At 37.8% G+C, this 16131-nt stretch overlaps 1 protein-coding gene across 2 annotated transcripts in view; it reads right to left on the bottom strand.

Moving 5' to 3' along the window:
* NEBL (nebulette) overlaps positions 1–16131 on the bottom strand; it is a 336004-nt gene that overhangs the window by 80972 nt on the left and 238901 nt on the right. Inside the window, exon 5 of one of the 2 annotated variants that reach the window (XM_061178832.1) lies at positions 10449–10559. The exons of the other annotated variant lie outside the window; for it this stretch is intronic. Coding sequence (XP_061034815.1) covers positions 10449–10559 — 111 coding nt within the window. The remainder of the gene's footprint in view (positions 1–10448; positions 10560–16131) is intronic. 2 annotated transcript variants of the gene reach the window in all.

Below are 16131 nucleotides of genomic sequence, written 5' to 3'. Positions count from 1 at the left end.
CCTTTCTCTTCCTTTTCTGATTGGACTCTTCAAATGCCCCTTATCTGGGAGGCCTAGTGATGGGTACTGATAGTTTTATTCTAGTAAATATCATTGCAATGACTTGATCCTCCAACAATAAAAGGATTCACATTAAGGAATATTCATCCTCTGAATACACATTAGATACAATCAAACCAAAGTGTGGAAAATAGAGATTTAAAGAGAAAAATATATATAAATTTTGCCAAACGTACTTTAGATGACAGTGGTCATTTACATTAACTTGACTGACAAATGAGAGGAGAGACCAGAAGCCAACTCATATAATCCCTAATGGGCAAACATCTCAGTCTATCTGCTTCTCTATTTCCTGAGATTGGTCATGAGCTGAAGAAATATTTATCTATTTGCCAGATGGAGTTCTATATGGCAAATTCACCAGTGGGTGGCTAGTCAACTTGTCCATTACATTAGATTCTATTAAATTTATAATGCAAAGGGTGTAGTAACAGTCACTTTTAAAACCCATCTTCACTTTTTCAAGATGGAAAAGGTAGAACACAGAAATGTACAACTGAACATCTATACAAAATGCACAATTAATTGCATTTGTACAAAACAAGTATTTCTAATGTTGCCTGCAAGCTTTCTGCAATAGCATCATCTGGGGTACTTATTAAAATTTTTAGATTCCTGAGATCCATCCTCAATCCTCTGTAACAGAATTTTGGTAAATGGGGCCCAAGAATCCACATTTTAATGAATTCTCCAGTTGACCACTATGAATCAGTGCTCTGGATAATATCAATGTATCTTGTTATTTTCCTTTCAACCTTGCAGCGTTAAAAAAAATTTGTACATTTTTATTTCTTTCAAAAATAATATCAGGGGCTTCCCTGGTGGCGCAGTGGTTGAGAATCTGCCTGCCAATGCAGGGGACACGGGTTCGAGCCCTGGTCTGGGAAGATCCCACATGCCGCGGAGCAACTAGGCCCGTGAGCCACAACTACTGAGCCTGCGCGTCTGGAGCCTGTGCTCCGCAACAAGAGAGGCCACCATAGTGAGAGGCCCGCGCACCGCGATGAAGAGTGGCCCCCACTTGCCACAACTAGAGAAAGCCCTCGCACAGAAACGAAGACCCAACACAGCCATAAATAAATAAAATTAAAAAAAAAAAAAATCTCAATCTACTTACAGATATTTCACTTAAAAAAATAATAATGTCAAGTGTACGAAATGATAATGCATTAAAACTTTCATAGGATCCCTAATGTATTATATGATTTTATTTCAATGAAGCATGTATATACACTTCTATTTAAGAGCTTGCACTGGGACTTCCCTGGTCCAGTGGCTAAGGCTCCGCACTCACAATGCAGAGGGCCCAGGTTCAATCAATGGTTAGGGAACCTAGATCCCGCGTGCCACAACTAAGACCTGACGCAGCCAAATAAATTAATTAATTTAAAAGAAAAAAAAGAGCTTGCATTGGCCTCACCACCAACTACTTTTTAAACTATGTTTATAATCATGAACCTGTCTGACAAGTGAACACAGCTTAAATATAATTAGCATAATTTGGCAAGAACATGTTTCCTTCACTACTTGTATTTTCATAGGCTTTACGTTAAGCAATTTTAAGTAGGTTTTGTGCACACCGGTAGCAAGAGAAACAAAAATAATCTGAAAACTGAGTTATTTTGTTGGGTGAGTTTAAAATCGTCAGGGATTTAAAATAAGCCAATTTTGATTGGTTTCAAAAAGCAACACACTCGTCTACAAATGATGGCCAATCAACCTCAGCCTGCACCAAGTTAAACACAAACTGTGTCAACAAAAGCGGGCTCTCAGGTGAAAACAAACCAAAATTATTACCCACCTACAAGACTAACTGTTTCTAAGTTACTACATTCAGATGAAAGCCGTAGGGGGGAATGTCTTTTTGTTTAGAAAAGAATGAGAGTAAAAATGTAAACCCTTACTTTTTGAAAAGAGCTGCAACCTTTCAGAAATCTATGCTTTACATGGGTTGCCTAATTATATGCTATTCAGCCTAATGGCTGCGTGAAGAGAGGTGAACAGCACAAAGGCGGCGGGAGCGGGGCAATGAATAGGGCCCCATCGTCCATGTAAATTGCAAATTAGAGGCCAGCCTACGTGACTCAAAACAAATATTAAGATTGACATGAGCTGCACATTCAAACAAGCAGACACCACAGAGCCACACAGGAGAAAAGCCCAGGAGCCTGGTCTCTACAGATCTCCCAGAATATCAAGGCTTGAGGTTATCCCACAGGAACGGGGGCTTACGCTGAGGGACACTGAGAGCGGCAAGCTCCTGATTTTCGCTACCTGCAAGGATGTCTGAACATTGGAAACAAGGTTACCCGAGCAGATTACTCATCTTCCTCCACCTAACCTGTTACTTAGGGCCAAGGGAAGCTCATCTGACATTTCTCAAATGTCTGCAACATGTGTTTGCTCCCTTCCTCAGGCCGTCACAACTGAGGGAGAATAAAAACGTTACAGTGGAAGAGAGGTTTGTCAGAGGAAGGGCAAAGAAAAAAAAAAAAAAAATATATATATATATATATATACACACACGCACACTACACTCTTTTTTTTCTGAATAATCCAAACCCTAAATGCTCACTGTGTTGGGACGACGACAGATGGGACCCCATTCTCCAGGCACGCTTCTCAAGACGAGATGGTGTTCTATAAAAAACTGTTTTGAATAAGAAGAAAGACAGAGATTCCTGAAAATCTCTGAAAATTCCTGAAAATCAACCCAGGACAGGTGCAGGCCTCAGGGTCAATGACTGATTTTGCCTCATTTTATTTAATGTTTTGTTCCCTATCGTGTCCTCAGAGTAAGAGAATGAAAAAGAAGGCGGAGGGAGAAATGAAAGGGGGAGGGAAGAAAGAGGAGGAGGAGGAAGAGGAGAAATAATAATAATAACAGTAGTAATAATTGTCATTTTAGGCCATTTATTATGTACCAGCTACCATATTAAGGACTTAACATTCACTGTCTCACTCACACATTTCTTAAATGTATGACTATAACGATTTATATCCATTAAACCAAGTTCCCTTTATGACTCTTCTATTTCAAATTTTTTCTTAATTTTAAACTAGTTATTCTCACTAATGAACATTAGAATAATCCTAGTAAGTTCCACATAGGAAACAAACGGAATTTTAATGGGCATTGCACTAAACCCACCAAACAATGTAGGGAAAAATATCTCAACAAGATTTCAGTCTGTTCACAGGAGAAGGTATATTTCTCCATTTCTTTAAATCTTTTATTTTAGCTTTCAGTGAAGTTTCATCCTTATCTTCTATAGGTCCTATACAGGAAAATACAATCATTATCATATTATTATCACTTTTATACATTTATTTTGCACTGAAGATAAACTGCTTTATCTTTTTAGTAGTATATAATATTTTTGCAAAGACTACTTATGGTTTCTTCCTCAGGAGCACCTAGAATTATTATTGTACATGCTTGATCTCTTCCTCCCGCCTTTTTTTTCCCCACTGAATTTACTTCCTTGCCCTTTTCCACATATCTGGATCATTTTCCTAAATTATTCCTTTGTAGTGGACATGTGTTAATTTTTTAAAAATCTGCCTAGCAGCATTATTTATTTGGAAACTGCCCTTCTCTCACTCCACGTGATCTAGCGGGGCCATCAAAAGCAGCCTTCCTGCCTAGTGACAGGAGTGGCCATGTGACAGGCTGTCCAATCAGATACCCCAACCCTTGGGAAACCATGATTAAATCGAGGGCAGACACATAACCAAACAAGGCCAGAGTCATTGATGGATCTGAGGCTGGGGGAAAAAGAACTGCTGTCCTTTCTTCTGGGATCAGGTGCTGTGAGGATGATTTAATTTTGGAAACACCAGCCTTGAGACCACCTAGACAGAGTTTGTCTGCAAGTGAAGTCATACAGAAGCAAGCAGAGCCAAGAGATGGGAAGAGAAGGAGAGTCCTCGTGACACTGTGGAGCCTCTGGAGCCAGTTATGCCTGAAGGTAGCTTGAATTTCCCAGTTACACAAACCAATAAATTCTCGTTTTTCACTTGAGCTAACATGAGACGGATTTCTGTTACTGAACCTAGAAACTCCAAATGCAGCCTCCATTTCATACGTTTTTCTGCAGTGTCAAATCTGTTCTTTATTGCCTCCAATAAAGATTTTAATTTTATCACCTGAAACTAACCCAATATTGTAAATCAACTATAGTTAAACTTTTTTTTAAAGATTTTAATTCTATCAAAATCTGTCATTGAATTTCTTCCTTATCTCACCATGTTCACTTTCTCCCTCAGCTTGTATTTTCATCTCATTTCATTGTCTTTTAATCTCAGCTTATTCTCCCCTTATAATCTTTCTACTTCTGTTTCATAAGGCCACATCTTTTGCACGTGCCAGGCGCTGTTCTAAACACTTTAAACACATTAATTTCTTAAATCCTCACCCCTCCCTTGCTGTGCTCGATTGTCTGTACTCAACTGGGCTCCATCAACACTCCCTCCCAAGGCTAGAACTAGTTATCCAGAATCCCCTTCCTTGTATCGTTAGAACTAGTTATCCAGAATACCCTCCTTGTATCGTTCTCGGTTGGACTTGGTCAATAAGAGGAACTTTCAATTAGATACTGAAAATGGAAGTGAAATGGCTGCCTTTATTCTTCATGTACAGCCAGACACATTGAGCAAAGGATTCCCAGTGACTCTGCAGCAAGCTCTTCATGTTTAGACAACAGTGATTTGAGATTCTTGAATAGGTGAGTTAATAAACTAGAGAAAAGCAAAACCTCCACCATGATGGTCCATACAGTGAAATTCAAGCACTTGGAGATGCAAAGATTGAGAGCTGAGGGATGGCAGGCAGGATGGAAGCCACAGACAGACACCTGTGAGGCTAAGGGCAAGGTAAGCAGACAGACTAAAAGAAATCAAATCCAACTGGCCCCGAACTCATTCATTCCCTTTGCTACTCTGGTGAAGGTTAAAATGATTCTTGGTGAGAAGAAACTAGACAGGATAAGTATGTAGGACAGAAGTAAGTACTGTAAACTGTATTCAGTCATAATCTCAAAACACCAGTTCAGTCAGCCTCAAGAAATTCTTTTGTCATAAACTCTTACATTATAGAAGCCCTCCAAGTGTCATCAAGTAGTCGCACGGACTGGAAATTCTATCTTAATAAGACTTACTTCTGTTTGGGTATGCTGCACGTAAAAAACAACGAAAGCATTAAACTGTAAATATTATTTTTAAAGGAAAATATAAACCTTTGAAATATAAGTAAATGCAGGATCTGATATTCATCAGAAAACAAAATTGCTTTTCAATTTTCTGAACAGTGGAGTAAAATATAGAGCTGTATCTAACAGTTTATCATTACTAGCAATATTATCATTGTTTATAAAAGCATTTTAGAGCGGACAAAAGTTTTCTTATACATGATTTAATTTTATCACCACCACAATCTTGTGAAGAAAGCAGGATAGGTATTACTAACTATTCTGCCTTAGAGATGAACAAAATACTAATATACCTATTTTAATACTAAATTCTAAAAGCGCTGTTATTTTAAGTCATATCACGGAATCACAGAGTCACAAATGTTTTTCCAGTATCATTTAACTGATTTATCCTTAAGATTTCTCTCTGTCTGATGGAATAGAAATTCTGTCTGCTTATTAGGTTTTTTTTTTATATTTACTGGAGTATGATTGCTTTACAATGTTGTGTTAGTTTCTGTTGCACAACAAAGTGAATCATCTATAAGTATACATATATCCCCATATCCCCTCCCTCTTGAGCCTCCCTCCCATCCTATCCCACCCCTCTAGGTCGTCACAAAGCACCAAGCTGATCTCCCTGTGCTATGCAGCAGCTTCCCACCAGCCATCCATTTTACATTTGGTAGTGTATATATGTCAGTGCTACTCTCTCACTTCGTCCCAGCTTACCCTTCACCGCGTGTCCTCAAGTCCATTCCCTACATCTGCGTCTTTATTCCTGCCCTGCCACTAGGCTCATCAGTACCATTTTTCTAGATTCCATATATATGTGTGTTAGTATACGGTATTTGTTTTTCTCTTTCTGACTTACTTCACTCTGTATGACAGACTCTAGGTCCATCCACCTCATTACAAATAACTCAATTTCGTTCCTTTTTATGGCTGAGTAATACTCCATTGTATATATGTGCCACATCTTCTTTATCCACTCGTCTGTCGATGGACATTTAGGTTGCTTTCATGACCTGGCTATTGTAAATAGAGCTGCAATGAACATTGTGGTACATGACTCTTTTTGAATTATGGTTTTCTCAGGGTATATGCCCAGTAGTGGGATTGCTGGGTCATATGGTAGTTCTATTTTTAGTTTTTTAAGGAACCTCCATACTGTTCTCCACAGTGGCTGTCTCAATTTACATTCGCACCAACAGTGCAGGAGGGTTCCCTTTTCTCCACATCCTCTCCAGCATTTATTGTTTGTAGATTTTTTGAGGATGGCCATTCTGACCGGTGTGAGGTGATACCTCTTTGTGGTTTTGATTTGAATTTCTCTAATGATTAGTGATGTTGAGTATCTTTTCATGTGTTTGTTGGCAATCTGTATGTCTTCTTTGGAGAAATGTCTATTTAGGTCTTCTGCCCATTTTTGGATTGGGCTGTTTGTTTTTTCTGATATTGAGCTACATGAGCTGCTTGTATATTTTGGAGATTAATCCTTCGTCAGTTGCTTCGTTTGCAAATATTTTCTCCCATTTGAGGGTTGTCTTTTCGTCTTGTTTATGGTTTCCTTTGCTGTGCAAAAGCTTTTAAGTTTCATTAGGTCCCATTTGTTTATTTTTTATTTTATTTCCATTACTCTAGGAGGTGGGTCAAAAAAGATCTTGCTGTGATTTATGTCAAAGAGTGTTCTGCCTATGTTTTCCTCTAAGAGAAAAGTTTTTATTAATGTTAAGAAAGTACATATATCATTCTTGAAAAGAACATTAAGTCTCTGGTTTCCCCTGCTGGATACTTCTTTCTAATACACATTGAACTGATTACCAATATGGCATTTTGGGAAAGCTTACCACTCTAATTTCATCACAAGTCTATACAGACCACATTATTTATAAAACTTAAAATGGCAGTTTAAAATTTGTTTGACTTACTTTAGAAGTACTGGACTTCATGTCTCTGATAAGATTCATGAAAACTATTAATGTTACTGGGGTTTTCATTTCAAGCCCATCTTTAGGGGAAAGTAACAGGATAGAATATCTCTAGTTCCTCTAATTACATTAGAAAAAATTTGGCAGGGGTACATCCCTGAAGATACAAAAAAATTTAGATTGCCTCTTTTTAATCATTTTTTGACTGCAGTATCAACAAGATAGGTAGTTAACTGGGTTCAGGATCCTTTTGAATATGCCCTTCTGACCTAAATGCTTCTTAATATAAATTTCATATTGATTTGGCCTTTTTAGAAATCTAATCTAGTTTCATTGTTTTGAATTAACTATGATATCACCCTAAACTCTTTTTTTTTTTTAGTATTTTTATTGGAGTATAATTGCTTTACAATGTCGTGTTAGTTTCTGCTGTACCACAAAGTGAATCAGCTATATGTATCACCCTAAACTCTTAAATCACCCTTTAAAACTGAAGAAGGACCAAACAGAACTAATATTTTATGGACTGGCTCTTCTACAGAGCCCTTTACATATCATACCTCATTTATCACTTGCAAGAGCCCTGTGAGATGGGTATCATTGCCCCAACTTTAGATGAAAAAAAAAAACCAGATTTGGAGACATTTGTAACTTGTCCAAGGTCATCCAGGCAACATGTGGCAAAGGAAGCATTATAACCCTGGTTTGACTCCCAATTCCTTTTCTATCATATGTGACAGTGGAGGATATTATGAGAAATAATTTTTTCCTGTTCCATGATCATCGAATTTGGGGGTGAAAGAAGAGACTACTGACCCCAGAATACTCTTCCCCTTGGAACTCTCAGTTATTCAGAGGTGGAAATTCAGTTGGCCAGTCAGAAAGAATCCTCTCCCCCACCCTGCTTATTCACATCTCCAAAGGCATAAGGGACAGTAAGGTTCTGAAAGAAAAATGATTCCATTTGGCCCATTGATGATTGTTCTAATAAAAAGTTTGACCAAAAAGGAGGTAGAAATTAAAAGCTTTTAAATGTAATCATCCCAGTTTCTTGGTTCTCTAACAGATATCAGAAAGCTGACTCGATTTTGGTGGAAACATAAAAAGATAAGCAAAGATGCTGACATGCATTGTTTCTAGGTAAATCAGATGCACATGTGACAACACATTTTATTTTAAATTAAATTAAGTCATTAATAGGCATAGTGCAAAGTGACATTCCGCATCATGAAAAGGTAACCCTATTAGTTAAATTCTCTGCAAATGAGTTTCATTTTACTGAAGTCTTCTGGGAGACATGGTTTTGTCTCTCACAGAGATGCTGCAGCCTCACCTACTGAACCAAGAGACATACTTGCTTTCCTGTGGTTTTCAAGACCCACGTTTAAATTTCATATCTTTGGGACAACAAATGTATTATTCTAAGTGACTTGACTCTAGGGGAATATCAACTACTTCACAGGTAGAATACAAATATCATTCTCCCCTTAAATCTGAGTAAACAGTCTTAAACACTTTCTAAATCCTATTGTATGTACAAACTTTGCATGTAAAGGTTGAGCCAAGCAGGCAGAGGACTGTAAGTAAATACATCCTTCTCCCATAAGTACACAGTATTGAATGGAGGAGAAAGGGGCTTTATACTCTATTCCCTCAATCCCTCAATCAAAGACTTTTTAAAAGAAAAGGCAGAGTTAAAATAATAACCTCAGCTCTATGATAAGGAACTTCCGTATTTGAATTTCATTGAATTTTAGAGTTAGAAAGGGTCTCCCCAGGAGCTGTGTCATGCCAGCCATCTCCCCAGACCAACAGACCACCCTCGAAGCCACGCCATCTATGGGAGTTCAAAGTTTCTTCCGCTCCAAACAGTGGAAGCTCAGGGTCCAGTTTTTCTTTCTCGCAAATGCACTGGATCCATTGATCTGAATTCTATTGATAACCTATTTTGCCCTACATTTTAAAATTTTCATTTAAAATCTTGACCAATAACCAGTGACCTTCCAGAGGGAGGCAGCAGGGTGTAACGGAAAGAGTGGACTAGGGCGTTTGATTCTTTAGTCTCATTTTCTTCATCTGCAAAATGGGAAACAGTACACGGATTTTGCAAGAACTGGAAATGATCAAAGTCTCAGCACAGTCTCTTGTGCGCGGCGGTGCTTGCTAAGCGGTAGTTATTAGGATTATGATAGTCATTCTGTAAGCAGAAGTTCTCATAAAGCCTCCCGGTAAAATGGCCTTGTTGGTAATTACAGACATGTAGCTTCTTCATCTCTTATCAATCTTAACCCATTTTAGAAAAGCACTTTTGGTATCAGCATGTGTTTATACATTTGGATTAAAATGTAAAAGCTCACTCAGCTTTTACTTAAGCATTGACCTATTGCAATTTAATATCAGATAACTGTTGCCACCCTACAAAGAGACACTGCACAGCTGGGGCTCTGGAGGCCCTGAGGCAGCAAAGCACCCTTCAGTAAGGGAACTAAGTGGTGGGGCAGAGCCTGTGTGAGATGACAGAGATGTTTCAGGTACTTTTCAAAGAAAGGGAGTTTTTTAACCCAACGAAGGCAAACACTTTATCTTAACTGATTCTAACCCATAAAGAACCTGACAAACAGTTCCTACATTCCTTCTAGAAAGCAAAGAATTCATGATAATGAGACAAATAAGCTTCCACTGAAATTTCAGGAAGAAATATTCTTCTAGGCCCCCAAGATAGTAGTGGTAATTGAGCAAACACATGAAGGTTTTGATGTACCTGTTACCTTATAGCCAAAGAATAAATGTGTTTTCTATGGGCTTGTTTCCTCTCTCTCTGCTTCTGCTTCTAAGCCGGCCATTACACATCTATTGCTTTCCTACTCCTCTTGGGTCTTAAGTGTGACAATCTGCCCCCCACATGAATTCCAAAAGAAACCACAGTGGGGTACAATCTCACTAGCATCCCAGTTCTGCAATTCTGCACTGTAAACCACGGGAGTAACGCCATCAAGTCAAGGAAGTTCTAGGAATTGCTGTTAAAAACCCAATTTCCCAGGTCTGCAAGTGCCTGACATTTCGAAGGCATTCTACAAGGTTCTAATAACAACTGACAGAATAATTCAGATGTGCTTCTGACTGAACACTGGGACATAAAAATAAAAGAAACTTTGAAGTCCTTTTTGAACAGGAATGTTGTACCATTTAAACTTCAACAACATACCCATTAGCCCTGATGTCAGTTAACTACAATTTTCCAGAAAATCATGAGGAATGGCTTGCTTACGTGACTCTGGTGCTTATTGACCTCCATGGCGTGTTTGATCTCAGGCAGTTCCTTCATGTGGGCATAATCTGAGAATCCTTTGGCAGCATCGTGCTTCTGCTTGTAAGCAATCTTAAGAAAAACACAAATAATTGTTAGTTTCATTTACAGGTGTATGAAATTTCTTACTTCTTAAATTTCAGTGTTCTGTTAGGATTTCATATAGTTGAATACCACCATTAATGGTCAAATTTGCCTAAGCTTCTATAACAAAATGATATACATAATACTTTAATCTTTGTGCTTCTGTTTAGACTCCTAATTCTAACTCTTTGTCATTTATTTCAAAAGGCTTTGTCCACACGCTGAACTCCCCACTCGTATTCATCTAGCTTAAATCTCAGCTATGGTTTTGGGAAATCTTCCACATCCAAGAGGTTTTAGGGTCATAAATGTTCAAGGTTTGACGCTTGGGAAAGCAAATGACAAAACTGGGGAACTGACTGGATGTTTAAAAGTGAAATGTTCATTTTTTAATTGATTGTTATGATTTTATGGAGGCACAGCTATAATAAAATATAAACCTTATTAAAAGCCCTAAAATTTGGGAGAAAATATAACAAAATTCTCACATATGTCAAGCCTTGTTCTCTGTTAAGGAAATAAGCATCATAGCAATGCCACCCATCACCACCATATTAAATCTGTCCCACACAGGGATGGAGAGAAGGCATGAGAATAATCAGAGGTACTTCAGAAGTAGAACTAACCAAACTCAACAGAGTTAGAAAGTAAAGAAGATCCATAAGACAGCAAATTATCCCCTTACTCTCAGTCTAATGCTATATTATCCTATTTATTTCCTTCACAAGTTTAAATTACTCGGTTTAATTTTTGTAAAATTACTTATTTTCTGTCTTCTCTTACTAGAATATAACTGTCTAGTTCACTAAATGCTCAGAACCCAGAATAGTGCCTGACATAAACTGCAATAAATATTTGCTCAGTGAGTGAAGAAATAGGACCCCAGAAAATATTTGAAGAGATTATAGTCGAAAACTTCCCTAACATGGGAAAGGAAATAGCCACCCAAGTCGAGGAAGCGCAGCAACTCCCATACAGGATAAACCCAAGGAGAAACACGCTGAGACACACAGTAATCAAATTGGTAAAAATTAAAGACAAAGAAAAATTATTGAAAGCAGCAAGGGAAAAACAACAAATAACATACAAGGGAACTCCCATAAGGTTAACAGCTGATTTCTCAGCAGAAGCTCTGCAAGCCAGAAGGGAGTGGCATGATATACTTAAAGTGATGTAAAGGAAGAACCTACAACCAAGATTACTCTACCTGGCAAGGATCTCATTCAGATCCGATGGAGAAATCAAAAGCTTTACAGACAAGCAAAAGCTAAGAGAATTCACCACCACGAAACCAGCTCTACAACAAATGCTAAAGGAACTTCTCTAAGTGGGAAACACAAGAGAAGAAAAAGGACCTACAAAAACAAACCCAAAACAATTAAGAAAATGATCATAAGAACATACATATCAATAATTACCTTAAACGTGAATGGATTAAATGCTCCAACCAAAAGACACAGGCATGCTGAATGGATACAAAAACAAGACCCATATATATGCTGTCTACAAGAGACCCGCTTCAGACCTAGGGACACATACAGACTGAAAGTGAGGGGATGGAAAAAGATATTCCATGCAAATGGAAATCAAAAGAAAGCTGGAGTAGCTATACTCATATCAGATAAAATAGACTTTAAAATAAAGAATGTTACAAGAGACAAGGAAGGACACTACATAGTGATCAAGGGATCAACCCAAGAAGAAGATATAACAATTATAAATATATATGCACCCAACATAGGAGCACCTCAATACATAAGGCAACTGCTAACAGCTCTAAAAGAGGAAGTCGACAGTAACACAATAATAGTGGGGGACTTTAACACCTCACTTACACCAATGGACAGATCATCCAAAATGAAAATAAATAAGGAACAGAAGCTTTAAATGACACAATAGACCAGATAGATTTAATTGATATTTATAGGACATTCCATCCAAAAACAGCAGATTACACTTTCTTCTCAAGTGCGCATGGAACATTCTCCAGGATAGATCACATCTTGGGTCACAAATCAAGCCTCAGTAAATTTAAGAAAACTGAAATCATATCAAGCATCTTTTCTGACCAGAACGCTATGAGATTAGAAATGAATTACAGGGAAAAAAACGTAAAAAACACAAACACATGGAGGCTAAACGATACGTTACTAAATAACCAAGAGATCACTGAAGAAATCAAAGAGGAAATCAAAAAATACCTAGAGACAAATGACACCGAAAACACGATGATCCAAAACCTATGGGATGCAGCAAAAGCAGTTCTAAGAGGAAAGTTTATAGCTATACAAGCCTACCTCAAGAAACAAGAAAAATCTCAAATAAACAATCTAACCTTACACCTAAAGGAACTAGAGAAAGAAGAACAAACAAAACCCAAAGTTAGCAGAAGGAAAGAAATCATAAAGCTCAGAGCAGAAATAAATGAAATAGAAACAAAGAAAACAATAGCAAAGATCAATAAAACTAAAAGCTGGTTCTTTGAGAAGATAAACAAAATTGATAAACCATTAGCAAGACTCATCAAGAAAAAGAGGGAGAGGACTCAAATCAATAAAATTAGAAATGAAAAAGGAGAAGTTACAACAGACAACGCAGAAATACAAAGCATCCTAAGAGACTACTGCAAGCAACTCTATGCCAATAAAATGGACAACCTGGAAGAAATGGACAAATTCTTAGAAAGGTATAACCTTCCAAGACTGAACCAGGAAGAAATAGAAAATATGAACAGACCAATCATAAGTAATGAAATTGAAACTGTGATTAAAAATCTTCCAACAAACAAAAGTCCAGGACCAGATGGCTTCACAGGCGAATTCTATCAAACATTTAGAGAAGAGCTAACACCCATCCTTCTCAAACTCTTCCAAAAAATTGCAGAGGAAGGAACACTCCCAAACTCATTCTATGAGGCCACCATCACCCTGATACCAAAACCAGAAAAAGATACTACAAAAAAAGAAAATTACAGACCAATATCACTGATGAATATAGATGCAAAAATCCTCAACAAAATACTGGCAAACAGAATCCAACAACACATTAAAAGGATCATACACCATGATCAAGTGGGATTTATCCCAGGGATGCAAGGATTCTTCAATATACGCAAGTCAATCAATGTGATACACCATATTAACAAATTGAAGAATAAAAACCATATGATCGGGCTTTCCTGGTGGCGCAGTGGTTGAGAATCTGCCTGCCAATGCAGGGGACACGGGTTCGAGCCCTGGTCTGGGAAGATCCCACATGCCGCGGAGCAACTGGGCCCGTGAGCCACAATTACTGAGCCTGCGCATCTGGAGCCTGTGCTCCGCAGCGGGAGAGGCCGCGATAGTGAGAGGCCCGCGCATCGTGATGAAGAGTGGCCCCCGCTTGCCACAACTAGAGAAAGCCCTTGCACAGAAACGAAGACCCAACACAGCCATAAATAAATAAATAAATAAAAACATCTGATTGTCTTAAAAAAAAAACCAAAACAAAAAACCTTAACCTCATTTCATTTAAAAAAAAAAAAAAATATGATCATCTCAATAGATGCAGAAAAAGCTTCTGACAAAATTCAACACCCATTTATGATAAAAACTCTCCAGAAAGTGGGCATAGAGGGAACCTACCTCAACATAATAAAGGCCATCATACAACAAACCCACAGCAAACATCATTCTCAATGGTGAAAAACTGAAAGCATTTCCTCTAAGATCAGGAACAAGACAAGGATGTCCACTCTCACCACAATTATTCAACATAGTTTTGGAAGTCCTAGCCACGGCAATCAGAGAAGAAAAAGAAATAAACGGAATACAAATTGGAAAAGAAGAAGTAAAACTGTCATTGTTTGCAGATGACATGATACTATACATAGAGAATCCGAAAGATGCCACCAGAAAACTACTAGAGCTAATCAATGAATTTGGTAAAGTTGCAGGATACAAAATTAATGCACAAAAATCTCTTGCATTCCTATACACTAATGATGAAAAATCTGAAAGAGAAATTAAGGAAACACTCCCATTTACCACTGCAACAAAAAGAATAAAATACCTCGGAATAAACCTACCTAGGGAGACAAAAGACCTGTATGCAGAAAACTATAAGACACTGATGAAAGAAATTAAAGATGATACCAACAGATGGAGAGATACCATGTTCTTGGATTGGAAGAATCAATACTGTGAAAATGACTATACTACCCAAAGCAATCTACAGATGCAATGCAATCCTTATCAAATTACCAATGGCATTTTTTACAGAACTAGAACAAAAAATCTTAAAATTTGTATGGAGACACAGAAGACCCCAAATAGCCAAAGCAGTCTTGAGGGAAAAAAACGGAGCTGGAGGAATCAGACTCCCTGACTTCAGACTATACTACAAAGCTACAGTAATCAAGACAATATGGTACAGGCACAAAAACAGAAACATAGATCAATGGAACAAGATAGAAAGCCCAGAGATAAACCCACGCACCTATGGTCAACTAATCTATGACAAAGGAGGCAAGGATATACAATGGAGAAAAGACAGTCTCTTCAATAAGTGGTGCTGGGAAAACTGGACAGCTACATGTAAAAGAATGAAATTAGAACACTCCCTAACACCATACACAAAAATAAACTCAAAATGGATTTGAGACCTAAATGTAAGACCGGACACTATAAAACTCTTAGAGGAAAACATAGGAAGAACACTCTTTGACATAAATCACAGCAAGATCTTTTTTGATCCACCTCCTAGAGTAATGGAAATAAAAACAAAAATAAACAAATAGGACTTAATGAAACTTCGAAGCTTTTGCACAGCAAAGGAAACCATAAACAAGACGAAAAGACAACTCTCAGAATGGGAGAAAACATTTGCAAACGGATCAATGGACAAAGGATTAATCTCCAAAGTATATAAACAGCTCATGCAGCTCAATATTAAAGAAACAAACAACCCAATCCAAAAATGGGCAGAAGACCTAAATAGACATTTTCCCAAAGAAGACATACAGATGTCCCAGAAGCACATGAAAAGCTGCTCAACATCACTAATCATTAGAGAAATGTAAATCAAAACTACAATGAGGTACCACCTCACACCAGTTACAATGGGCATCATCAGAAAATCTACAAACAACAAATGCTGGAGAGGGTGTGGAGAAAAGGGAACCCTCTTGCACTGTTGGTGGGAATGTAAATTGATACAGCCACTATGGAGAACAGTATGGAGGTTCCTTAAAAAACTAAAAATAGAATTACCATATGATCCAGCAATCCCACTACTGGGCATATACCCAGAGAAAACCATAATTCAAAAAGACACATGCACCCCAATGTTCATTGCAGCACTATTTACAATAGCCAGGTCATGGAAGCAACCTAAATGCCCATCGACAGATGAATGGATGAAGAAGATATGGTACATATATACAATGGAATATTACTCAGCCATAAAAAGGAACGAAATTGGGTCATTTGTTGAGACGTGGATGGATCTAGAGATTGTCATACAGTGAAGTAAGTCAGAAAGAGAAAAACAAATATCGTATATTAACGCATGTATGTGGAAC

The sequence above is a fragment of the Eubalaena glacialis genome, chromosome 2 (assembly GCF_028564815.1).
Source record: "Eubalaena glacialis isolate mEubGla1 chromosome 2, mEubGla1.1.hap2.+ XY, whole genome shotgun sequence".
Taxonomy (NCBI): Eukaryota; Metazoa; Chordata; class Mammalia; order Artiodactyla; family Balaenidae; genus Eubalaena; species Eubalaena glacialis.
Note: the sequence above shows the minus strand (reverse complement) of the source record. Positions and strands in the feature narration are given on the sequence as shown.